The sequence below is a fragment of the Nomascus leucogenys genome, chromosome 22a (assembly GCF_006542625.1).
Source record: "Nomascus leucogenys isolate Asia chromosome 22a, Asia_NLE_v1, whole genome shotgun sequence".
Lineage (NCBI taxonomy): Eukaryota > Metazoa > Chordata > Mammalia > Primates > Hylobatidae > Nomascus > Nomascus leucogenys.
In genome coordinates this window covers 131,028,266-131,054,330 of record NC_044402.1, presented here as the reverse complement: position 1 = coordinate 131,054,330, position 26,065 = coordinate 131,028,266, and the positions used below count along the sequence as shown (strand labels likewise).

Genomic DNA, 26,065 nt, shown 5'->3' with positions numbered 1-26,065 from the left:
CATGTTCATGGATTGAAAGACTCAATTATGTTTAACATGGTAATTCTCTCCAAATTGATCTAGAGACTCAATATGATTCCTACCAAAATCCCAAATGGCCTTTTGCAGAAATTGAGAAGATGATCCTAAAATTTACATGGAATTGCAAAGAACCCAGAATATCCAAAACAGTCTTGAAAAAGAAGAAAAAAGTTGGAAGACTTATACTTCGTGATTTCAACACTTATTGCATGAATCAAGACAGTACTGGCATAAATATATGTAGAGATCAATACAACAGAGCTGAGAGTGCAAAAATAAATCCTTAGGTTTTTGGTCAATTGATTTTCAACAAAAGTGCCAAGGCAATTAAATGAGGAAAAGATAGTCTTTTCAACAATAGTACTAGTACAACTGGATAGACACACGCAAAAATATGAAATTAGACCCTTACCTCACACCATATGCATAAATCAACCCAAAATGGATCATGGATCTAAATGTAAAAGCAGGATGGCTTTATGGGCATGCATCCTGTGCAGTCACAAAGGACTCTGTGCTTAGTTTAGTGTTCTTCTTTCACTGTTTTGAAATCCTTAATAATTTTTGAACAAAGATCCCCCCATTTTCATTTTTCACTGGGTTCCCCAAATTATGCAGTAGTCTTGTAAAACAGCAAAAATGATAAGACTTTTGGAAGAAAACACAGGCAAAAATCTTTGTGACTTTAGGTAAGACGAAGAATTAGCTACAACAAAAGTATAATCCTTAAAAGAATAAATGGTAAGTTAAAATTTAACAAAATTTAAATATTTTGTGCCTCAAATATACCATAAAGAGAAAGAAAAGATTAGTCACAGTCTGGGAGAAAATATTAGCCGTCATATTTTTAATAAAGTACTTGTATTCAGATATGTAAAGAATTCTGACAACTCAATAAGAAAACAAGCCAATTAAAAATGGACAAATGATTTGAATAGATATTTCTCCAAAAGACATATGAAAAATAAAAACATGTGAAGAGATGTTCAGTAGCATTAGTTATTAGAAAAAAGCAAATCAAGCCACAACAAAATACCAAAATACCAAAATACATTCAAAACTTGAACCCTTATACATTGCTGTAAAATGGTCTTTTGGAAACACTGTAAGATGGGTTTTAAAAAAGTGAAACATAATGCTACTATAGAACCCAATAGTTTCACTCCTAAATATCTACCTAGAAATGAAAATGTATATCCACACAAAGGTTTGTATGCAAATACTCAGGACAGCATTATTCATAATAGTCAAAAAATAAAAACAATCCCAATTTCCGTTGACTGGCAAATGAAAAAATACATTGATAGAACCATATAATGGAATACAATTCAGCAATAAAAAAGGAACAAAATATAAATACACGCTAAAACATGGATGAACTTCAAAAATATCACGTTCAATGAAATAACCCAGATGTAAAAGACCACATAATATATGGTCCATTTACATGAAATGTCCAGGAAAGGGAAAACTACAGAGATAGAAAGTATATTGGTGGTTGCCTAGGGCTGGAGAATAGGAGCAGGAACTGATCCCAAATAGTCATGAAGAAGCTTTTAAAGGTAGTGAAAATATTCTACACTTGGATTGTGATGATGGTTGCACAACTCTGTAATTCTGTTAAAAATCATTGAGATACACACTTAGGAGAATTTTACAGTATGTAAATTATACCTCATTAAAGCTGTTAAAAAATAAAGGTGGGTGTGCAGAATAGACTCAGTTGAAGAGTAACTTAGTGAGCCACATTTTTCTTTCTGGAATATAGGCAGGGAAAGATATGGAAAATGTGAAAAAAGAAGGTTAAACTGCATAGGATGTTTCAACATTCTGCCAAGGGGAATTCCAGAAGAGAATAGAAAGAACGAGAACAGGGAACTCAAGCTAAAAAAAAAAAGTTTTCCAGAGCTGAAGCTAGAAACAGATTTAAAAGGCACATCCAGGATGGGATGTCACTAAGATGGCAGAGTAGGAGGTTTCTGGCTTTAGTCTCTCTCACAGAAAGACTCAGTAGCAACTATCCATAGACAAGGATGCCTTTGTGAAAATTTCAGAACCCAAGAGTGAGGCTGAACCACCTCCCTTGGACCACAAAACCTGAGAAAAACCACATTAGAAGGGGTAAGAGGAATGGTTTCACTTTGACTGTGTTGCTCCTCCTCCAGGCTCACACCACCACACCAAGAGGTTTTCCCTGAGCCTAAGGTTTCTCCAGTGGGGAAAACAGAGCCTGAGGAGGACGCCCAGCTTCCCTGGCATTCTGGGCTACTTCTTAGGAGGCCCAATTCTGTCTTGCCTCATGGGCAACAAATGGGAAATCAGTGAGGCAGGACCACCTGGGTTTGATTAGCAATGAAGAAGTGCGGGCAGGGCTCACGGTGGCCAATGCATAGATCATCATACTGGTACTGTGCTCCTGCCATCAGCACCCTATCAGAGAGTTCAGCCAGCAGCTCTGTCCACCTGCAGAGGCAAGCTGGTGACTCTATTTGGCCAGGTAGCATGGTCAGCAGTTCTAAGTAGCTTGGGTGCCTAGCCAGCAGCCCTGCCCACCTAAGGCATTTAGGTTTCTGTCTTGCCTGACCAGGGAACCGCCAAAGAGATTCTGCCCAGCTTCAGATCCTAGCATATGTCTTTGCCCAGGCAGGTAATCAAGCCAGCCACCCTGCCTAACTACAGAGTATGGTCTCTAGCCCTGTTAACCAGGAAGTCCAAATTGAGACCCTGCCCAGGCGCAAAGCCCAGCCAATGACCTGCATGGGCAGGAAACCAAGCCAATGACCTCTCTCAATGGTGGGCACAGCTGTGGGGCCCCAAGCAACCAGAGATCCCAGCCTATGGCCATGCCCAGGCAGGGAGTAGAACAAGTCACCCTGTCCAAATGTAGAATGTAGCCTGTGGTCCTACCCAATCACACAGCCCAGCCAGTGACACTTCTGAACTGTGTGGCGCAACTTGCAGCTTTGCCTGAGCAGGGTTTCCAGAAATTTATGCTACCTGACTGATGAGCCCAGCTTCTAGCAAGGACCTAAGAGTGGGGCATATTCTGTGGTCCCACTGAACCTGGGCACCTGGCAGCAACTCTGATAAACTTTGAAGCACTGCAGTGGCCTTACTCTGGAGAATAACTAATCCAGTGGCAACACCCAACTGTGGAACACAGCCTTCAACCCTGCCTACTCACAGAGCCCAGCCTGTGACCATACCTAACAGTAGCTTAAGTCCTTGTCCCATCTTAGAGCCTGAGCATTAGCCGCTGCCCAACAAAAGGGTCCAGTCAAAACATCCAAACAACCATAGAGACCAGCAGTGGCCTTATCCAACCTCAGACCACAGGCAATGATCTGACCCAGCTAGAGATCTCAACAGCAAGCTCTGCCTGTCCGTGGATGCTACCAGCTGACCTGCGCAGAACTCCAGGCTGGACTGACTAGTGAAAAGCTTTCCCTGCCAAAACAAACTTATAAAGCCTGGAAGAGGTTATTGTTTCCTCAAATGTGCAGACACCAATGATAGGATGCAAGGATCATAAAGAATCAGGAAAAAATAATATCACTAAAATAAACTAATATGCTCTAATAACTGACTCTAAAGAAATAATGATCTATGAACTTACTGACATATAATTCAGAATAATTCTCTTTAAAAAGTTCAGTGAACTATAAGTAAACACAGATAGACAACTCAACAAAATTAGAAAACAATATATAAACAAAATTATAATGCCAAAAAGGAACAGGAACCATTTTTAAAAAGCCGGAAATCCTAGATCTGAAAAACACAATGACTGGACAGAAAAATTTAATAGGGAGCTTTAACAGCTGACTCAATCAAGCAGAAGAAAGACTAAGTGAACTCAAAGATAGGTCATTTGATATTATTTACTCAGAGGAGCGAAAATAGCACAAAATAAAAGTGAGTTTAAAAAAGCCTTATCGGATTTATGGGACACCATCAACTAAAACAACATAAAAATTATGGGAATTACTGAAGGAGAAAAGAGAGAGAAAATGAACAGAAAGTACATTTAGAGAAGTAATGGCTAGAAACCTCCCTCATTTGGGGAGAGAAATGAACATCTAGATTCATTGGGCCGAAAGGTGCCCAAGCAGATTGAACAATAAAATTTGACATCAAGAAATATTATAATTAAATTATCAAAAGATAAAGACAATATTTTGAAAGCATCAAGGAAAGTATAACTCATTACGTATAAGACAGCCCTTATAAGACTAGCAGCAAATTTCTCAGCAGAAACCTCCTCCTGTCAGCCCAGGAGAGATTAGGGTGATATGTGCAAAATGCTGAAAGAATAGAAACTCTACTGACCAAGAATGTTATACCTGGTAAAGCTGTCCTTCAGAAGCAAAGGAGGGATAAAAACCTTTCCAAACAAACAAAAGCTGAAGAAGTCCATCATCACTGACCTGTCTTACAAGAAATGCTAGAGGGAGTTCTTCAAGCTGAAATGAGATGGTACTAATTCACAACATAACAATATATAAACATACAAAATCTCACCAGTAAAGGTAAGTATATAGTCAAAGTCAGAAATCTCTAATATTGTAATGATTGTGCATAAGTCACTTTCAATTGTGGTATAAAAGTTAAAAAACAAACTATTAAAAATAATTATATCTATAGCAATTAATATAGTTGGCTCCATGTCCCCACCCAAATCTCATGTTGAATTGTAATCCCTAGTGTTGGGGGAGGGCCCTGGTGGGAGGAACTGGATCATGGGGGTGGATTTCCCCCTTGCTGTTCTTGTGACAGTGAGTTCCTATGAGATCTAGTTTAAAAGTGTGTAGCACTTCTTGGCCAGGCGCGGTGGCTCACACCTGTAATCCCAGCACTTTGGGAGGCCAAGGTGGGTGGATCACGAGGTCAGGAGATCGAGACCATCCTGGCTAACACGGTGAAACCCTGTCTCTACTAAAAATACAAAAAATTAGCTGGGCATGGTGGCGGGCACCTGTAGTCCCAGCTACTCGGCAGGCTGAGGCAGGAGAATGGTGTGAACCCGGGAGGTGGAGCTTGCAGTCAGCCGAGATCGCACCACTGCATTGCAGCCTAGGCAACAGAGTGAGACTCCGTCTCAAAAAAAAAAAAAAAAAAGTATGTAGCACTTCTCCCTTCAGTCTCTTTCTCTCCTGTCACCATGTGAAGACGTGCTTGCTTCCCCTTTGCCCTTCCACCATGATTGTAAGTTTTCTGAGGCCTCCCCGCCATGCCTCCTGTATAGCCTGTGGAACTATGAGTCAATTAAACCTCTTTTCTTTATAAATTACACAGTCTCAGGTAGTTCTATTTTTTTTTTTTTTTTTTTTTTTGAGACAGAGTCTTGCTTTTGCTCTGTCAACCATGCTGGAGTGCAATGGTGCTATCTTGGCTCACTGCCTTCTGGGTTTAAGTGATTCTCCTGTCTCAGCCTCCTGAGTAGCTGGGACTACAGGCACATGCCACCACGCCTGGCTAATTTTTGTATTTTTAGTAGAGACAGGGTTTCACTATGTTGGCCAGGCTGGTCTCAAACTCCTGACCTCAGGTGATCCACTCATCTCGGCCTCCCAAAGTGCTGGGATTACAGGCGTGAGCCACTGCACCTGGCCTCTGGTAGTTCTTTAGAGCAGTGTGAGAATGGACTAATATAGTAATTTGTTATTGGAGACCAAATATAAAAAGAATGTAAATTGTAACATCAATTGACTGAAATGTGAGGGAGCGGAGAAGTAAAAGTGTAGAGTTTTGTATGTGATTGAAGTTGTTGGCTTAAAATAGGATGGTATAGCTATAAAATATTTTATGTAAGCCTCATAGTAACCACTAAGTAGAAACCTGTAGTAGATAAATAAGATTAAGAGAAAGGAATCAAAGCATATCGGTTCAAAAGTGATCAAATCACAAAGGAAGGCAACAAGAAAAAAAGAAAGAAAAAAAGTACTACAAAGCTGTCAGAACACAATTAAGAAAGTGGCAATAGTAAGTTCTTACCTATCAATAAATGGATTAAATTCTCTAATCAAAAGAAATAGAGTGACTGAATGGATTAAAATAAACCCCACAAGATCAAACAATCTGCTGCATATAAGAATCTCATTTTAGGCTGGGTGCAGTGGTGCACACCTGTAATCCCAGCACTTTGGGAGGCCCAGGCAGATGATCACTTGAGGTCGGGAGCTCGAGACCAGCCTGGCCAACATAGTGAAACCCCATCTCTACTAAAAATATAAAAGTTAGCCAGGTGTGGTGGCAGGTACCCATAATCCCAGCTACTCGGGAGGCTGAGGCAGGAGAATCGCTTGAACCCAGGAGGCAGAGGTTGCAGTCAGCCGAGATAGCACCACTGTACTCCAACCTGGGTGACAGAGTGAGACTCTGCCAAAGAAAAAAAAAAAAAAAAGAGAGAGAGAGAGACTCATTTTAGCCCTAAGAACACAAATAGGCTGAAGGTGAAGGGATGAAAAAAAATATTCCATGCAAAAAGTGACCAAAAGAAAGCAGAGGTGACTATATTTATACCAAATGAAATATACATTAAGTAAAAAACGGCCGCAAGAGATACAGAAGATCAATATATAAAGATAAAGGGGACAGTTCATCAAGAGGATACAACAACTGTAAATATTTTTGCATACAGCACTGGAACACCTAAATAACTAAAGCAAATACTAACAGAACTGAAAAAAGAAAGAAACAGCAATACAATGTTAGTAGGAGACTTTAATACGCCACCCTTAATAATCATAGATCAATCAGACAGAAAAATATAAGGAAACATTGATCTTGAACCAGACTTTAGATCAAATAGACATAACAAACATATATAGAACACTTCATTCAACAGCAGCAGAATACACATTCTACTCCAGTGTACATGAAACATTCTCCAGGAAAAAAATCATATGTTAGGCCACAAAAGGAGTCTTAACAAATTCAAGAGTGAAATCATATCAAGTGTCTTTCCTGGCCACAATATTATGAAACTAGAAATCCATAACAGGAGGAAATTTGAAGAATTCATAACTTCTGTATGGAATATATAAATAATGTAAGGACATTAAACAACACATTCCTGAATAACCAATAGATCAAAGAAGAAGCCAAAAAGGTAACATAAATATCCTGAGGCAAACAAAAATGAAAACACAACATAGCAAAACTTAATGAGATGCAGTAAGAGCAGTTCGAAGAGGCAAGTTTATAGCTATAAACACCTACATTAGGGAGAAAAATCTTAAACCATTTAGCTTTACAGTTGATGAAGAAAGATAAGGTAAACCTAGCAGCAGAAGGGAGAAAATAATGTAGATTAGAGCAGAAATAAATAGGGAATAGGAAAACAATAGAAAAGATCAACCAAACTCAGAACTGGTTCTTTGAAAAGATAAACAAAATTAGCAACTCTTTCACTAAACTAACCAAGTTAAAAAAGAGACAACGCTGAAATAAATAAACTTATAAATGACAGAGGAAACATTACAACTGATAACATGATAATACAAAGAATCATGAGATTACTATGAACAATTATACATCAACAAATTGTATAACCTAGAAGAAACAGATGAATTCCTAGAAATACACAATCTATCAAAACCGAATCCTGAAAAAACAGATAATCTGAACAGACCAATAATGAGTAAAAAGATTGAATAAGTAAACAACTTTCCATTAAAGAAAAACCAGCTGGCTATGCTAGTGAATTCCACCAAACATTTAAGAAGAAACTAATACCAATCCTTCTAAAACTCTTCCAAAAAAAATTAAGAGCAAGGAACACTTCCAAACTCATTTTATGAGCGTTACCTTGATACCTAAGACAGATTAGGACACTACAAGAAAAAAAAATTACAGGCCATTTCTCCTGATACACATAGATGCAACCATTCTCAACAAAATACTACCAAACCAAACCAAATTCAACAGTACACTAAAATGATCACTTACAACGATCAAGTGGGATTTATCCCTGGGATGCGAGGATGTTGCAACATGTAAATCAATAATGGTGTTGTGCAACATTAACAGAATGAAGGACAAAAATCTTATGAACATTTTAATAGACACAGAAAAAGGATTTGAAAACTTCAGCATCCTTTCATGATAAAAAACATTTAACAAATTGGGTATAAATGAAATATACCATAAAGGCCATATATGACAAGCCCATTGCTAGATTAGATTCAGACTGAGGAATCTAAAAGAGTTGAATCATAGAAACAGAGAGTCAAATAGCAGTTGCCAAGGGCTTGGAAGTGGGCGGAATGGGGAAATGTTGGTTAAAGGGCATAGACTTTCAGTGATAGGATGGATAAGTTCTGGGTATTTAATGTGTAGTATGGAAACTATAGTTAACAATAATGTATTACATATTTGAAATTTGCTGAGAGAGTAGATCTTAAATATTCTCATCACACATGGAATGGTAACTATGTGACATGATGGATATGTTAACTAACTTGATTGTGGTAATCATTTCACAATATAAACATATATGAAATCATCATGTTTTACACCTTCAATTTATACAATTATACCTCAATAACACCATAAGAAAGGTAATCACAACTAAATATTTTAACCTTAGGAGACTTTTTAATTCAAGCAATTATATCATGATCTGTGTTCCTAAAGTACTGGATTGTATTTACACATGTAGATGATTTCTGTAGGACGACAAATGTGGCTACATTATGCCCCTATTACCATAAAACTTCCCTGGGGAAACCTCCCACTCCCATCATGGACCTGATACCACAGCAGTTCCAAATTAACCATATTTAGTTAAGAAAATGCTGGCACCCCAATTGGGAATTGCCCACTCATTACCCAGAAAATCCCTTCCCTGCTCCAGCCCCGCTTTTTTTTTTTTTTTTGAGATGGAGTCTCACTCTGTTGCCCAGGCTGGAGTGCAGTGGTGCGATCTCGGCTCACTACAACCTTCACCTCCTGTTTTCAAGCAATTCTCCCTGCCTCAGCCTCCTGAGTAGCTGGGATTACAGGTGCCTGCCACCACGCCCAGTTAATTTTTGTATTTTTCATTAGAGATGTGGTTTCACCATGTTGGCCAGGCTGGTCTTGAACTCCTGACCTCAGGTGATCCGCCTGCCTCAGCTTCCCAAAGTACTGGGATTACAGGCCTGAGCCACCACACCCAGCCAATCCCTCCCCTTATTATGGACTATTCCATGACTTCATTATGCTTATCCATATAGCATGTGAGCTCTGGCCAGGTTGGGCATGGCTCATTCTTTTGAGCATACTTGCAATCCTCTCTTGAGTGTGTGTTTGCTTTTGCTCTGCAATCAATCTTCTGTACTTTCACTTTGGTCTGGCCTTCAAATTCTTTTCTGGGGCAAGGACAAGAACCTGTATCAGGCTGCTGGCAGCACCATTATTAATACCGTCATTTTACAGGGAAGAAACAAGGCTTGCCCCACCTCCACATGTATGCGGTGGCAGAGCTGGACTTCACATCACTCTTCCCCAATCATCCTAGTGTTGATCCTCCCTGCTCCTACCCTCTCTACTATCTGGCATTAGTTACTACACTCTTAATCATTGCACTATATTGCCTTTCAAATGTGGTGAAGCCTCAAAACTGATTATGCACTAGGCCACAAAAGAAACAACAATTGACTCTCACAAATGGAAATCTTAAGGAACACATTTTCTAACCACAATGTGATAGGATCAGAGTAAACAACCAAAGGACAGAGGACGACTTCCCCCACTCGTTCCACTGAGAAATTTTAAGAGCTGCTTCCAAACACTTCTTAGATTAACCAGGAAGTCAAAATCAAAATAACAAATGGCTAAGAAATAAAATCCAATGAAAACACTATACATTATAAAGGCCAAACATTTCCAAAGTGGCACAGAGGTGAACATTCATGGCCTAAAATGCATTTATTAGAAAATAAAAAACACTGCAAGTAAATTACGTTTTAAACCAACGTATTAGAAACATAACACAAGGTAATCCCCTCAACAAAGGAGAAGTAAAGAATTAGGAAAGAAATATATAGAAAAGTATAGTAAAGAAAATCAAGATTTAATTAAATCTCAAACAGAAAATAAGAGTAGTGGATCAATAAAACCAAAAGGTGGTTCATTGAAAAGACCAACAAAATGGAAAGATTGATCAAGAAAGCAAAGGAAAAAACAGTAACAATGGTAGGAATAGGAAAAAGGACACATCTTCGGAGAAGGAAAGGATTCAAACTTTATACAAGAAATTCCTATAAAACTTTCTACCAATAAGAAGAGAATCTAGGGAAATAGTTACTTTTTAGGACAATATAAACAATTAAAACTGGCTCAAAGGTCAGCATAAGAACTAAAAATAATAGGAGAAATGCATAATATACTTCCAGAGCTACACTAATCTACTTTCTCCTCACAACAACACACACAGACATCAGTTTCAAATAATTTAATGGACAATTTTCTGCCATCTTTCAAGGAACAGATGATGTCTGTATTAAACAAATCATTCTAATACATATATGTGCATATATATATAAATATATTCAAAATTTCAATCACCCTCAGTTATTTCATGAGGCTGCTATAGTTCTGCCATCAACCCTAGACAAATACAAAATAAGAAATGAAAATTGTAGGTCACAAAGTTGCTTATAAACACATGAGGTAAAATCCCACAGTAAAATATAAATAAATCCAACCCAGGAGTGGATGAAAGAGTCATATGGCATGACCATGTAGGTGTTATCTCAGGGATTCCAGGAAAGGTCACATTAGAGAACCGATCTATGCATTTGGTTAAGCCTGGCAGGTTGAACACACCTGCATTTATCTGTGTTCCTTCTGAAATCCCATGAAACCACCTATAAGAGAGACTTAGAGGCAGAAAAGAAGCAAAGATCAGGGAATATGAAAGGGCATCAAATAAGAGATAATCAAACATTTTGGAAGATAGCTGCATATATGGTAGCTAATTTCACAGAATGAAAAAATAAAAATCCTGATTACTTGCTTAGGGGAAGCTGACAAGGAGTAAGCCAGTGTAGACTTTTGAACTCTGGAAGTTGTCAGGAATTAGAGGCACCATTCCTTTAGGGTGAGTTGGAAAATGAAAAATCAAAATGAGGCGCAGTCAATGAGAGGCATTCCTCGCACAGAGCTCCTAATCAGATTTTTAGTGTCTCATTCTGAAATGTGAATGGACATCCAATGGACACTTGATGAATTCTTTCAGAACAAGCAAATAATGGAGCAGGAGCTGGGAAAGAAACCTGGAAGGAACTAACACTTAACACAACCTTGGAAGACACATGAAATTTTAAAAAAATTATCATCCTCATTAGTAGAGAGAAAATTTCGGATTTCTTGAAACAAGATACTATAAAAGAGAAACAACTTTTCAAAAGAGCTTTTGGAAATTAAAAATATAATGGCAGAAGTTTTTTAATCACTAGAAGGAATGAAGTTCCTCAGAAAATGTCATAGAAGTTAGATTCAAGAAAAGAAGACATATAAGATTTTCAAGAAAAAAAAACAGGGAGTTTCTGGAGGATCAGTCTAGGAAACCTAACATCCAACTAACAGGAATTCCCAAAGATAAAAGAGAGAGATAAAGCAGAAGGGAGAAAACAATCAAATAATATCACAAGCAAAATGGTCAGAATTGAAATAAAGTTGTCCATTTGAAAGGGCCCTGGAGAGCAAAGCACAACAAATGAATTTAACACCCACATCAAGGCAAACCATCATGAGACTTTAGAATCAAGGGATTAAAGAGAAGAGCCAGAAAGTTTCAGACAGCCAAAACAGGTGACATAGAAAGACAGGATCAAGAATCAGAATGACATAGAAAGACAGGATCAAGAATCAGAATGGCTTCTTATTAGCAATGCTGGAAGTTGCCAGACAGTGAACTAAATTAATTTCCAAACTCTGCATTTATACTTACCAAATATTTATGCAGTCGTGAGGATTAAGGATAAAATTTTTTTCCAGACATGTAAAATTTATATATATACATATAGTATCTCTCAATTGAATCCCAGTAAGGTAAGATACATATATATATATATATATATATCTTCTATAAACTCTTAGTCAGGAGGCTACTGGATAATGTGGTAAACCAAAATGAGATAGTAAAGCAAGAAAGAGGTATACATGTAATCCACAAAACAAGACCCAACACAGGAGAGATGTCAAGCTTCAGAAGGTCAGCCTTGGAAGCTGAAACTAACCAGAACTGATGGAATCAGGGGAATGGATAATTCCAGGAGGGCTTCCCCAAGAAAGTAAAATGGAATTGATAAATTACTCAATGTGCCTTACTGTACTGAGAAGAATTTTAGAATTCTGCAGAGTGCTTGGGAAGAATTCATAATGAGGACACACAAATCCAAGCAAATATATAAGAGGGCAATAGTTATTTGTGGGGTGGGGGGGAGGGGCGGGGGGATGTTGCACAGGAAAGAAAATGTAATCATAATATAGTAGATGACTTGGTTATGAACAACATGTAAATAGTCATCATAACGGTAACACGGATTACTGATGAACCTCCAACTGTGATGTATTATGAGAACGGACAGGGAATGAAAAGGAGTGTTATGGAAGAAGTCTTCATCTTCTGTCCTATTATGTGAACAGATTAATGTCTGAAACTTGAAAAATTACAAAGAGCTGTATCAGCATATCATTTCAAAATACAGAAGTAAATACAAAAGGAAGAGCCAAAAAGTGAATCCATTAGGAAAACTGGACATGGGCTGGGAAGATGGCGGAAAGTACTACTTGTGTTTTTAAAGGCCTTATTGACTGATACTTTAAGCCATATATATGTTTTACTTTGGTGAAATTAATAATTGAATTAATAAAATGTTTCAATATAATTTACTCTGGATAAATCAGATTAAAAGAGAAAAATGATACAATTCTCAAAGATTCTTTAGGAGGCATTTTGATAAATATCCTATACACAGGCCTGATTAAAATAAATAACTTTTAGTAAACCAGAGCCAGCAGGAAATGTCCTTAACTTGAAAAAAGGTGTCTATAAGAAAGCCTCAATTTAAACATTATAAGTATTCCCCTTGAAATCAGGAACAAAACTAAAATGTTCATTTTTACTGTTACTATTCAGTATTACACTGGCAGTCCTGGCTAATGCACTAAGGCAAAGGAGAAAGAAAAAAGTAAGAAAGAAAAAGAAAAGTATACAGGTATAAATTCTGAAAAAGAGGAGACGAAGCTGCTACTATCTTTGAAGATGTAATTATTTCTCCAGAAAAACACAAGACAATATTAAGAGGGAGAAGACCACTTACTAAGACCCCTATGCACAAGATCAGCGAACTAAAATGAATAGGTTTCCCTTACGCCAGCAAGAAATAACTAGAAAATGTAAAAGGAAAATGAATTCCTGTTTACAAATACAATTTTAAAATGCCTAGCACTAAAGCGACCCAACAAGGTCCCGAGTTCAAACAATCATGAATAAATGGAGAGACTTACTATGTTTCTAACTGGGGCCATTCAGGATTTTTTTTTAAACATAAATTCTTCCTAAATTTATCTGTTCATTTAGTGTCTCTCAATTCAATCCCAGTAAAGTAGGTTACAGAACACTACCTATAAAATCATAGTAACTAAAACATTTCCGTATTGAAACAAGAATGAAAAATAGAAACACGGATCAGATCATGGGTCACCAATGCAAATTCATAGGTAAAATTTAGTATACTAGTTCCCTTCTATCCACAGGGGATGCTTCCAAGAACCCCAGTGGATGCTTGAAACCGCAGATAGTACCAAACTCTGTATATACCAATCTATACATAAATTAGGCACAGTAAAAGATTAATAACAGTATCTAATAATAAAGTAGATAAACTGTAACAATGTACTGTAATAAAAATTATGTAAATGTGGTCTCTTTTTCTCTCTCAAAACATCACACTGTAGATATTAACAACCTCAGCATATTATTTTTTTCTTTCAGGAAATTTCACATTTTCACCTAAAGGAAGCACTTGACAGCTTCTCTTTGGCATATCTGAATTGCCAGCATCAATCTTCTTGTGCTTTGGGGCCATTATTGACTAAAATAAGGGTTCCTTGAACACAAGCTCTGTTATACCAGGACAGTCGTTCTGATCACCAGGACAGCTACTCAGCGACTCACGGGCTGGTAAGTGTCTACATTGTGGATACCCTGGAGAAAGGGATGATTCACATCCTGGGCAGGATGGAGAGGGAAAGCACGAGATTTCATCACACTCCTCAGAACACCAAGTATCTTAAAACTCATGAATTGCCTTCTGGAATTTTGCATTTAATGTTTTTGGACCAAGTTTTACTGCAAGTAACTGAAATCTCAGAAAGTAAAACTGTTGATAAGGGAGGACTACTTCAGTTAATAATGGCATAAAAATATCAAATATCTATGAAGGAATCTAGCAGAAGGGCAAAACCTTCAGAGACAAAAATATAAATTTTAATAGGAAATGTTTTTAAAGTAATAATATACATAAACCATATTCATGAGATGGAAGTCATAATATTGTAAAGATGTCCGTTCTCTTCAAATTGATTTGTAGGTCCAGTGCAGTTCCACACAAAATCTCAAGACTTTGACAGGCGAATTTGGGAGTCTAAGACATTCTGGAGGAAGAGGAAGAGATTTGCTCCCTCAGATGTCAAGAGTTCCTGGGAAGCTGCCATCACTATGGCAGCGTGGTACTGGCATAAGGAGAGGCTGTCACAGGCCAAGGGCAGAGAAAAGAGAACACAGAAGCACACTCTGCCTCTATACTCCCAAAAAGGGTAGCACTGCGAATCAGTAGGGAAAAGGATAATTTAATCAATTAACGGTGTCCTCAGAAAAATTGATAAGAATCAAAACAAAGACTTCAAACTGTAGCTCAGATAAAAAACAATTTGATCTCAGATAAAACAGGAAATGTAAAACAAACAAACAAACAAACAAACAAAAAAACAGTTCATCCAGATTATGACTCAGCAAGCGGGAAGTTTGGGGTGACCAGCCCTGGCCGAGCCTGGCTAGGGGAGCTGTAAAGCCACCACAGGCACGTGGAACACAAGATCAGACAGAATCAGTCTGGAAAAATACCTAAGAGACAACAAGGAGAAGACCCCAAAGTTCTTAACAGCACAGGCAAACCTAAATAAAGCAAGACTGTGAAGATTGAATGACAGGAGGTTATGGAGCTTGCAGGGGTACAGAAACAAATTAAGATCCCTCCTCAAAAATAAACACTATCAACTTTTAAAACATTAGAAATGACAAGAAACAAGAAACCGACTAGAAGGTAAATAATTGTCATGGAGGAAAAGTTTGAGACAACTATTATGAACACAAAGTGAAAAACCGAAAGGATGAAAACATAGGGGGCAACTAGAAGCTGTGAAGGCTAAAGTGGCTCCAATGTAAGAATATTTTTGTTTAAAAATTTAAAAAATTTTCAGAGATATTAGAGGAGGAACTCTTTCTGGAATAACAGTAACAGCGAATCTGCCACCTTAACACAGGAACAATTGTAAAAACTAACAGTGCTCACGGAGGGTGTCAGCATCACCTCATTTATAACAAGGGTGCATCTATCTTAAAAAATCCATATCACAAGAGGCCTATATGTTAAATTTTAAGCTTTAATAAGATAAAAGTCACCATATACAAAGGTAATGGACAAGAAAAGTATATTTATACTTACAGAATATTTAGTGAATTCTCCCATATCATGAAAAAAAAGGACAAACACCTCAATGGAATCATATTGGCAAAAAATAAACAAGCAATTTATAGAAGAGGGAATTTAAATGGCCAAGAAACATGAAAAGCTGTTCAATTTTCCCATCATAAGGAAAATACAAATTAAAACAAGATATAACTCTTAATTCATCACCTTTGCAAATCGTGGCTGTGTGCAGGAAGATGGTTCGTCTCATTTGCTGTTGGTGAAATACATTCATTCAGCCTCCTAGAAAGACAATTTGGCAGGACCAAGTAAATAACTGGACGCTTTGCCTCAATAATTCAATTTTTAAGGTTTAGAGACAAGATAAATATTTGTATAGATGTAAAAACCCAAAAAGAAACATATAATCATTGTTATGATAGCTTATTGGTAAATGTGAACAATTTAAAAACAATCTAAATGTCCTTCAATTGGAGAATAGTTAAATAATTATCATATATCTATTCTATGGAATAGCATGCATAAAAAGATTGAGGCAGATCTATATGTATTAAGGTTAAAAGATCTCTAGGTTTTCCACTATTAAAATAAGTAAAAATGCAAAATGCAGACTAGCACATGTAATTTATTATAAAACAAGAACATAAATTATGTATTTACAAAAAATGCATTAGATATATAAATGCATAGAAAAATATAAGAAAAGCTGTGCCCAAGACTCTTCACAGGACTGGGAAGGGAAGCTACAAGAATGGGTGAGTGGTAAAGATGACTTTTTCCTTAATATACTTCTCCACTGTTTTAAATTTTATGAACAATAATGTACAGTGTATTTCTTTTGTATTAAAAAATTTAAAAGATTAAGTAACGTTATTTCTCAACTCACTACTAGAGAAAAGATAGGATTTCCTTCTCTTTTCTGGTCAGAGGTATCCCCCATCTTGGGACAGGAAATTGAAGTAAAAATGAAAATACTTAGCCGTTTGCCATCCTGGGCCTTTTTCTTCCCTTTCCTTCTTTTGATCAAGGTTGATGGAATAAGAACTCACACCCTGAGCTAGTCATGGGAACAGCCGACAGCTGCCCCTTGCCCGGACAGGTGAGACCACAGCGTCTGATGTTTAAAAGTAAGCCAGGTGTTTACCCTGGAGTGTTTATTTTCTAAAGCACCTTTTTTGACACGACATATTTGAAGGTAGAGGAAGGCTGAGGGGTGAAAGGGTTCAGAGATCATGAGGAAATAGTTAATCCCAGCCGTCAACGACTGCTATGTTCAGAGTGTCCCGGTCAGCTGAGCAGTAGATCCAAAACAAGAAAGTCACGTGTGTTATGGCAAGTTGGACTCACACCAACAGCTGTCCTGCTCCTGTTTAAAAAATCTGATTTCCTCATTACTTGCTCTTTCATTTCATTATATTACATCGCATACCTATGTTCTTGCAAAGAAGGATTAAAGTGAAGCCTTAGGCACAAACTGAACTAAAGGCATGAGAGCTGCAATATAGCCAGAGACAAAGGTTAGAGGAAGGGAGATAAAGACTCACCTGGTGCTCAGGTCGCCGCCCCTACCTTCCATCTTCCCACCCTAGGCCCTGTGTGGGCCTCAGAGCCTGGCCTCTGAGCCCCTCAGTCGGCCCAGCCTGCGTGCAGTGTGGCTGCCCAGGCCCCAAGCAGGAAGTCGGCCGACAGACTGACTCAGGAAGGGCTCCGCCCAAATGGGGAAAAGAGAAGTGAAAGTATTTATTTAACCTCCTTCTGGGCTACGGACACCGTGTTTCTCCTCCTTTTTAACTCCAAGGGGTTCTCAGCTTTTCTGAAATGTGGCAGAGGGTTGGAGGAGAGGCCTGACAAGCAGCAAGACCTGCAGGACCAGGGAAGGAGGGCCCAGGGGACGAGCAGGGCCGGCTCCCGGGAGTCCACTTGTTTGTGCAATAGACAGCAAAAAAAAAAAAAAAAATGTCCTTGAACCAAAATTGTCCTTAGCTGCTCTGCCCTCTAAGAGGGGGCATAGTTTACATGGGAGTCGGGGGGAAAACTCCATGTTTGCCCCTTCCCCTTGCTGACATGGCTGGAGGTGGGGGATGGAAGGTTGGAGAGTTGGAGGGAAAGCCAGAAACTTCAAATCTTCTCTCAGGCCCATGGGAGAGCATGGACTGGACTAAGGTAGGTCCTGACATTGGGACCCAGGGCTGGAGAGAACCAAAATGCTCGGCATTATAACTTGGGGAGAGTGTTCTTAGCCTTCCTAGAAGTCAACCAGAGGCAAGAGAGAACTCTCCACACCCCTGGGACCAGAGGCTGGAGCCAGCATGGTAAGAAAGGCAAATATTTTAGGTGCAAGGGTTTAAGGAATCTTGACTATGGGGCAACCTTGCAACAGCCAGGGGTGAAGAGAACTTCGGAGAAGTCACTGGAATCTTGAGAGGACAAAAGCTTCTCATTGGAGGAGGATGGAGGTTGGAACCCAGATGATCTAGACATGGAAGGGCAGGGTGGCTCGCGCTGGGGGTTCTATCTCTGCCCAGATTTTCCATTTAGATTCTGATTCATCATTCCTCAAAGAACAAGAAGTGACAGAGAAGACTTGCTTTACATCAGTAGAAAGTCATACGTAAAGAAATAGAAGCAAAGGGCACATGAGAATGGGGCCACAGGACACAACCAGGGACCAGAACTACAGGCAGAACCATGGGGCAGAGACAGGGAGGCAGCTGGGAGCCTGGGGGTGCTGGAATCCAGGGCCCAAGGTGAGCAGAGGGTGGAAGCCGGTGAGGATTCAGGGGCCACAGGGGATGGCGCTTCAGAACGATGTTTTCCAAATGGCATTCTACTGAATCCAACTTTTTCCAGCTGTGAATAAGGATGCTTGTCCAGGTACATTTGAAAATGTGGGGGAGGGGGCTTTCTACCCTCACTCTACTTCTGCTCTTCTTTTCCCCATGAGTGAATGACCAGGCACCAGGACACTGGTGAGGACAGCCTTTCCGGTGGGCAAGGTCACTGTTTCTATCAGGCACTGCACACCTGTAGGTCTCTCTCTCTTTCTCTCACCTGTAGGTGTCTCTCTCTTTCTCTCACTCTTCCTACCTCCGATGACTCCCCAACTTTATGGGGTTGAAGGGCTGGTAAGCTGAGCCTCTGTTGGGCACAGCTGTCCTTTGATCCCAGTCTCCATGAGGCACATTGGCCCCAAGAAGGCCTGGCACGGACCACACCAGTGTGCTGTGGTGTGGTTCACGTTCTCCCCTCTCGCTGCCTCTGGGCAGCAGGCAGGCCCAGGCCACTGAGCAGCACTGACATAAACGTGCCAGCTTTTCCCTGGATGTGCTTAGGGGCTGCTAGGAGCAGCACCTGGAATTCCAGACCAATGAGCCACAGGTTGGCAGGGAATTCCTTAAGGGTTGAACTTCACGGGCAGACATGCCCATGCTGGGGCACCTCCTGGCAGCAGGGAAGGAGGCGTTCTTGTCCGATGAGGTTGGAGACAGATGAGCATGCACCATGTTCCGCTGGTATATGGAGAATCTGTAGGCCTCTGTGAAGAAAGCAAAGTTTCTCTGATCCAAAAAACAATGTCAGACACACCTGGGTTGGGAAAGGGACAGGACCAAATTAAGAAGTTGTGTGAACTTCTAAAAATCCTGCTGGACTGTTTAGAAGGAAATAATGGAACTCCTGGGGCATTTTCCATGGCTGCAAAGAGCACAGGCAATAGGGAATATTTCTGTTGTCACAGAAGTAGTTCCAGTTACTGGAGCCTGGAAAACTCAAAAGCAGGGGAGGCACTGACTGAGGAAGGACCACAGGCAGGGCACCCAGCCAGATGATGGGCCTCATAACATTTCACCAAGAGCAGCTTCAGTTCAGACTTCAGTGGTGTGGTTGAGGCAGGAGAATAGGGTCTGGAGGCAGGGAACCTAAGGCCATTTCATGCTAACTTCCTAGAACTAAATTGAGAGGAAAACCCTAACTTTCCATGCCTAAGTAACAAAAGGTCCAGAGGCTACTCCCTTTGCAAACCCCCACCTTTTCTGTGGGGCAATGGGAAATTGAAAGTACCTGTGTATAGCTGCTTTTTGCAATCAATCAGATGTTTGCATAGGAGTGTAACTTTGTGACGTCAGCCTCTGATTGGTTGCTGTCTGCAACCAATCAGACTGATTGCAGGCCAAGTATAGCTGCTTTTTGCAATCAATCAGATGTTTGCATAGGAGTGTAACTTTGTGACGTCAGCCTCTGATTGGTTGCTGTCTGCAACCAATCAGACTGATTGCAGGCCAAGTCTTCCTTCACATAGAAGTGCAACTTTGTAACTTCACTTTAGCCTCTGGTTGCTTTCTGCAACCAATGAGATGTTTGCATAGGAGTGTGACCTTTGTAACTTCACTTCAGCCTCTGGTTGGTTGCTTTCTGCAACCAATCAGACTGATTGCAGGCCACCACTTCATTTACATGAGGTGAGCACCAAGTGGTCAATGGGAAACCTCCAGCGGGTATTTGGACCAGAGAAGATTCTGTACCTGGGACCGTTGAACACTGCTCGGGCCTGCTGCCACACTGTGGAGTGTACTTCCATTTTCAATAAATCCCTGCTTTCATTCTTTTGTTTGTTCATTCTTTTCTTGCTTTGCTGTGCGCTTTGTCCAATTCTTTGTTCAAAACGCCAAGAACCTGGACAACTTGCAGTCAAGACCCTCTACTGGTAACATGGTGGGGGGTGATTCTTCAACCTGGGACCCCCATGTGAGAACCAGAGGTCTGTACCTGAGATGAGGTCATTGGCATCATGGACCAGAGAGTTTCAGGGCAGGAGGCAGCTGCAGCAACAGTGCCACTGGGGCATGAGAATAGCGAACCTAGCCAACCTCCAAGGGATGTAGAAGTGACGAGTGAAGGGCAGGTGCCTGGGATCTTTAGTGGGAGCACCCAGTCCTGCCGAACTGTCTCCTTCTAGGAGATGGAACATCAATCAATCAAGGCCCGGTCCCCACCCATCTTCTAGGGGACACTTCTCTGACTGGAGTGGGAGTGAGCCTGCTCGTTGCTGGGTCTCCCTGGAGTCATCCTGCCTGCAGAGACCACGACTCTGTTGGCTCCTCCAAGCTCAAGTGCACAAGGACAGGGGCCTGCATGGCATGAGGGAGGGTTCAACGCCATGGGGATAAGCCAGTTCTGGGGTTTAGTGTTAGGGCTCCCTTTACTGCCACATGTCTAAGCCACATTCCTAATCCAGTTCTTATCAGGAATAAAGCTGGTATTTTGATCCCCATCTGTTTCTTCGTTTTGCCTATATCTTAAAGATTTCAAGCACATGAGTATACATCTCTCTTCTCAGGTTCTCTTCCATCCGTGCCCCAGATGGGTAGAGGCTGGGGTCATAGCTCCTTGCAATTGTATGATTGTGATGCAATTATCCCCTGGGCTCAGTGGGCATTTGGTGGCAATATTTCAGCTTTTAGGAAGTTGGGTGAGACCAGGCTGGTCTGACCCTCCCTGGCCCACTCACCAGGGTCCCCTGCTCAGCAGAGCCTCGGTGACTGGGCTCCCAAACCTGCAACACTGTAAGATGCCAGTGGGATTGTTGGAGGTGGAAATGTGATTATTGCTGTTGGAAGGGGGTGAATCCTTGGAAAATGGGCGAATGGGAAGAGGTACCCTGGCAGGGGAGGAAGAGGCTACGGGTGAAGGCTTGTAGGGAGTCAGAAAGACAAGGGGAGCATTGGACAAGACAGGAAGTCCCTCTGGCCACCTTCTGAAGGTGGGGACCATTCATGAGAAATCCCGAGGATGCCCTCAGTCCTTGTGCAGCAACAGGAGGAAAAAGACTGGCTCAGGGCCACCCCTGAGTCCGCATCGTCACGCAGGGTCCTTCAGCTGAGCCCCTGTTGTATCCGCAGCTGAACATCCGCAGATCCCTGTCCCCTGGTAACTGACGGACAGCACAGGGTCCTGGTGGCCCATGGACGCCACCTCATGCCTCCTTTCCGAGGCCAAATAGCCGGCGAGGCCCGCCACGGACACACCGTGAGCACGCGCAACGAGCAAGGGGCCCGTGACCGCCATTCCCCGTGTCCGCCTCCCGCGTTCCCGTTCCCGCGGCCGCCCCGCGCTCCTCCGGGCTCCGCCCCCGCCGGGCCGGCGCCCCGTCTCCCGGCCGCGCATAACGCTGAAGCCTCTTCAGGGCTGGGCAGAAACAGAAACCGAAAATCCTCCTCTTATCGGGATTCTAGCTCACCAAACACTTCGAAATGTGTGGTAGAAGCGCCGTAGTTCCTTCTAAATAAAGTCGAACCCATGTAAGGACTGGGTTCTGAGATCATTTTGCCCTCTGGCAGCTCACGAGCACCACCGGGTCGCCCCTGCCCTCCGTTCAGCTCGTGATGGGCGGGGGACTCTGCCCTTCGCTCCTCCTGGTCCCTGTCCTCTTCCCTAAGAGTTTCATTCCGTCCGGAGCCACAAGCGGCCCTGCCTTCTGCACCTCCCCGGAGGCTGAAGCCCTTAAGCCTGCCCCGCACCCTAACGCCCCGCAGGACACTCCTGCTGTCCTTGCGGGGCACACTGATGTGACTCAATGCTGAGCAGTTGAAAGGATTAAAAAATAGTGGGCAAACGGCAAAAACGGGTGGCATGGAGTGAATTAGAAGACACGCGACTTCAGAGAAGCGTTTCATGCACAGAAGTTTGTCAATGCCCCCCACCCCAAAACCCAGGCTCCCTGAGTGAGGGGGAGGGGGCTTCACGTTCCCTTTCGTTTCACTTTGAGCTCCAAATGCTGGACTGCAACAGAACGACCCTACAGGCTCACTGTGTTTCACATTCTGGGGATTCCTGTGTTCTGGGGATTCTGGTGGCATCTTCCTGTGTTCACCAGTGGGTCCCCGTTAGCACTTGGGACTGTCACCTGACATATGGAACCAGGCAGCTCCATGTTGGATGCCTCCACAAGCATGGAACTAAGGCTGCGGGGTCAGACCTACCCTCAGAAAGGAGGAGGAATGTCTTTCGAGCTGTGGTTGGCCTGGGGTCTCCTTGTGAGCCTCAGGGTGCCAGTGAGGCAGGGCTGGACACCGCCAGGAGCGGGGGGAGTCTGGTGGCTGCGGCTGGAGCCAGGAAAGGCTTGAATGAACAATGCAGCCTTTTACCAAGTCTGCACTCCTAATATTTCTGCAAACCTCCATATGTCTATTACTTTTACCATGGTGAGCTGGAACGGGCCCCAGACTGTCCCAGATCTTAGGACTGCCAGGTAATGCGTGTGTGGCGAGGGAAGGAGATACCTGGTGGCCCCTCCAGATGGTCTCCACCAGCACCTGCTGGGCAGCAGCTTCTGCTTCTTTGGGCTTGCAAGTAGGTGCTTCTATGAAGAGGAGGGTCCCTGGCAGTTTCCTCAGTATTGCTGAACAGAATAAAGGAAGGGCAGGGTTGGAAAGTGTAGCTTCATGAAGATTTAGTGGTTACGAGACAGGTTATGAGACAGGAAGTACAGTTCTAGCAAAGGCCAGTGCCCATCTGCCAACCATTGTCTGGCGGAGATGTGCAGGGAAGGGGTGGGAGGTCCTGGCCTTTTCCTCAGGGTGCTTGCCTCCTCCTGGGATCAAATGTCTGGTAGGGCAAGCACAACTCCGGAGCTGGTGGGACAGCCCTGTGCATTTCTCCTAACTGGTGCACCTGTTTCTCATAGGTACAAATGCTGTGCTCAGGGAATAGGTTGACATCCTACGGGGCCCCAGCCCACTAACACAGGAGGACCACCTGGTCCGGCCAGGTCATGAAGTGGCCCTGGGAACCAGGTTTTGCTGGATATCCCGTGTCTTACCTTGGGATAAGGCTCTCAGGGGCAGGTGGGCTATAAAACTGCCAGGTGGAATAGTTTTTTGGGGAGCAGATGGCTTCCAGGGTGTCCTGGTCCGATGTTTTTCTGGGCAACATACTGACACAGTTGTGCTGGTTTCCGAAACAATGACATTGAAGTTGGGAACTCATTCATCTCATCTGCTACTGATCCATTTTCTTGGCGTATAAGGGAATAAAGTGTTCCCTGACGTAGATCCATTTCTTCAGCTATTAGCCACTTGAGAATGGCCAGCAGACTCAGTCTAGTAGGTGACACTCTCCTTTCTGGAGAGAATTGGAGACCCCTCTGCACATACCATCTATGGCCTATGGCACCCTCTCTCATGAATAATTCTAGAGAGTGTTCAGCCCATTGAATATGGAGCTATGGAAGTGAGGGGCTCACATTTATCCCGGAGCCTAGATTCCAGGCTGAGCTGTGATGACAATAATGATATGCTTGAGCTGTGCTTCTAAGAATCCAGAATTGGAAATTGAGTGCTTCCCCACTGGGGGGCATGAGGAAGTGGGGCCGGGATTTACCATTATTTATCATTCAGACAATGGCACATGCAGGAACCCAGGAGTTATTTCTTGTATTTCTTGAATAAGCACAAAACAAAAAGCACCAGCCAGCTCCTGTACAGCACTCTGGGCCACATGTACTGACACAGACGTTACAAAACCATCTAAGAGCAGACATGTCCACTGGCGTGCAGAGTGCACCAGCCATGGGCACAGTCCCATTCTCTGAGACTCAGAGGAGTGAACACAGACACCACAGAGAGCCAGAAGTGGTGGCTACATCAGTATATGGCCAAGACTTGAGGTCCTGAGATCTCAAGGCTGAGGTCCTGCATCTTCCTCCCCACCCAGACTCAGGCAACTGTGGATGAACCCTCTGGAGGATGAGGTGATCAGGGGATGGAAAGTGGTCCTACCCACCTTCCCAGCAGCTCCAGCAGGACACAGTTAAAGACGTAACCAAGTGTCTCAGCAGAGGAGTCACCCCCTTCCCTGAACACGCCATACCCTAGTTTCCAGCTTAACATTCCTGGGGCCGCACTACACGACCATGGAGTGTGCCGTCCTTGTATGAACCAGTGTAGACTCTTTCAGTCCCACACACCATGGGGTTCAGGGGAAAATGTGAACAAATATTTCAGGAGAGAAATATCTCGGTGTTGATATAATGTAGTAAGGGGTAGTTTCATGTCAGATGAACAGTGACCAACTCAGCCTTTGCCTCCGCAGCACAGGACAATGGGGAAACAGTTACCTGCTCCCGTGTACCCAAGGAACTTGGCAGCCCCCAGCTCTTTGGCCTCTCTGACTGGCCTGGAATTGCCCCTATTCATCCAGTAGACAGCAGTGGTCCAGGCTGGGAGTGACCCAGGTGGGTTTCCTCAGTCAGCTGTGATTTCCTTGGCTGTCCAGCCTCCTCCATCCCCCTTTCCTAACAGTCCCTGGTTCCTTTGGGTGAAGGAGCTCTCCCTTCTGGGTGTAGGAGTGAGGGGCTGTTAATCACAAATGCTGACCATTGAGAAGGCCAGGCCAGCCAGACGCTATCTGGGGGGAGTTGAGCTTTTGAATGAATTATTGTGAGGAGTTAAAAAAATCAACAACAACAATTGGTAAAATCTTAACATCCCTGAGGGAATGGCTGCGTCATTCCTGGTGCATGATTGCCTGGAAATGCTCTGATTCCAGCCCTTTTCCAGGGCCATTTGCCAACTCTGTAACACTGCCTTCCGGCCCTTTCTGTGAGGCACTGCGTATATCATCGAGAACTGACCCAGAGCCACTTTTTCAGAACATTTTTGTCACCATAAAAAGAAACCACATACCCATTTCCCCTCAACCTCCCAGCATTAGGCAACCACCAATCAATCTACTTTCTGTCTCTATGGATTTACCTATTCTAAACATTTCATATAAATGGAATAATAAATTATGTGGTCTTTTGCGATTGGATTCTTTCACATTGGATTCTTTCCTTTTTTTTTCTAAATTTAATTTAATTTTAAGCTCTGGGATGCATGTGCAGGACGTGTAGGTTTGTTACACAGGTAAATATGTGCCATGGTGATTTGCTCCACCTATCAACCCATCACCAAGGTATGAAGCCCTGCATGCATTAGCTATTTATCCTGATCCTCTCCCTTCCCCTGCCCCCAACAACAGGCCCCAGTGTGTGGTTCCCCTCCCTATGTCCATGTGTTCTCATTGTTCAGCTCCCACTTGTAAGTGAGAACATATGGTGCTTGATTTTCTGTTCCTGCATTAGTTTGCTAAGGATAATGGCTTCGAGCTCCATCCATGCCCCTGCAAAGGACATGATGTAGTTTCTTTTTATGGCTGTATAGTATTCCATGGTGTATATGTACCACATTTTCTTTATCCAGTCTATCACTGATGTGCACTTGGGTTGATTGAATGTTTTTGCTATTGCAAATAGTGCTGCAATGAATATACACATGCACGTATCTTTATCATAGAATGATTTC

General features: G+C 42.3%; 1 protein-coding gene across 5 annotated transcripts in view; it reads right to left on the bottom strand.

Annotated features, from left to right (window-relative positions):
* SP100 (SP100 nuclear antigen) overlaps window positions 1-17,442 on the bottom strand; it is a 127,225-nt gene extending 109,783 nt beyond the window's left edge. For all 5 annotated transcript variants that reach the window (XM_003274719.4, XM_030802389.1, XM_030802390.1 and 2 more), the window contains exons 1-2: window positions 17,270-17,442; window positions 15,933-16,007 (exon numbers count right to left, since the gene is read on the bottom strand). In XM_003274719.4, coding sequence (XP_003274767.2) covers window positions 15,933-16,007; window positions 17,270-17,301 — 107 coding nt within the window. In that variant the 5' untranslated portion in view covers window positions 17,302-17,442. The remainder of the gene's footprint in view (window positions 1-15,932; window positions 16,008-17,269) is intronic.
* Between the last annotated feature and the right edge of the window lie 8,623 nt (window positions 17,443-26,065).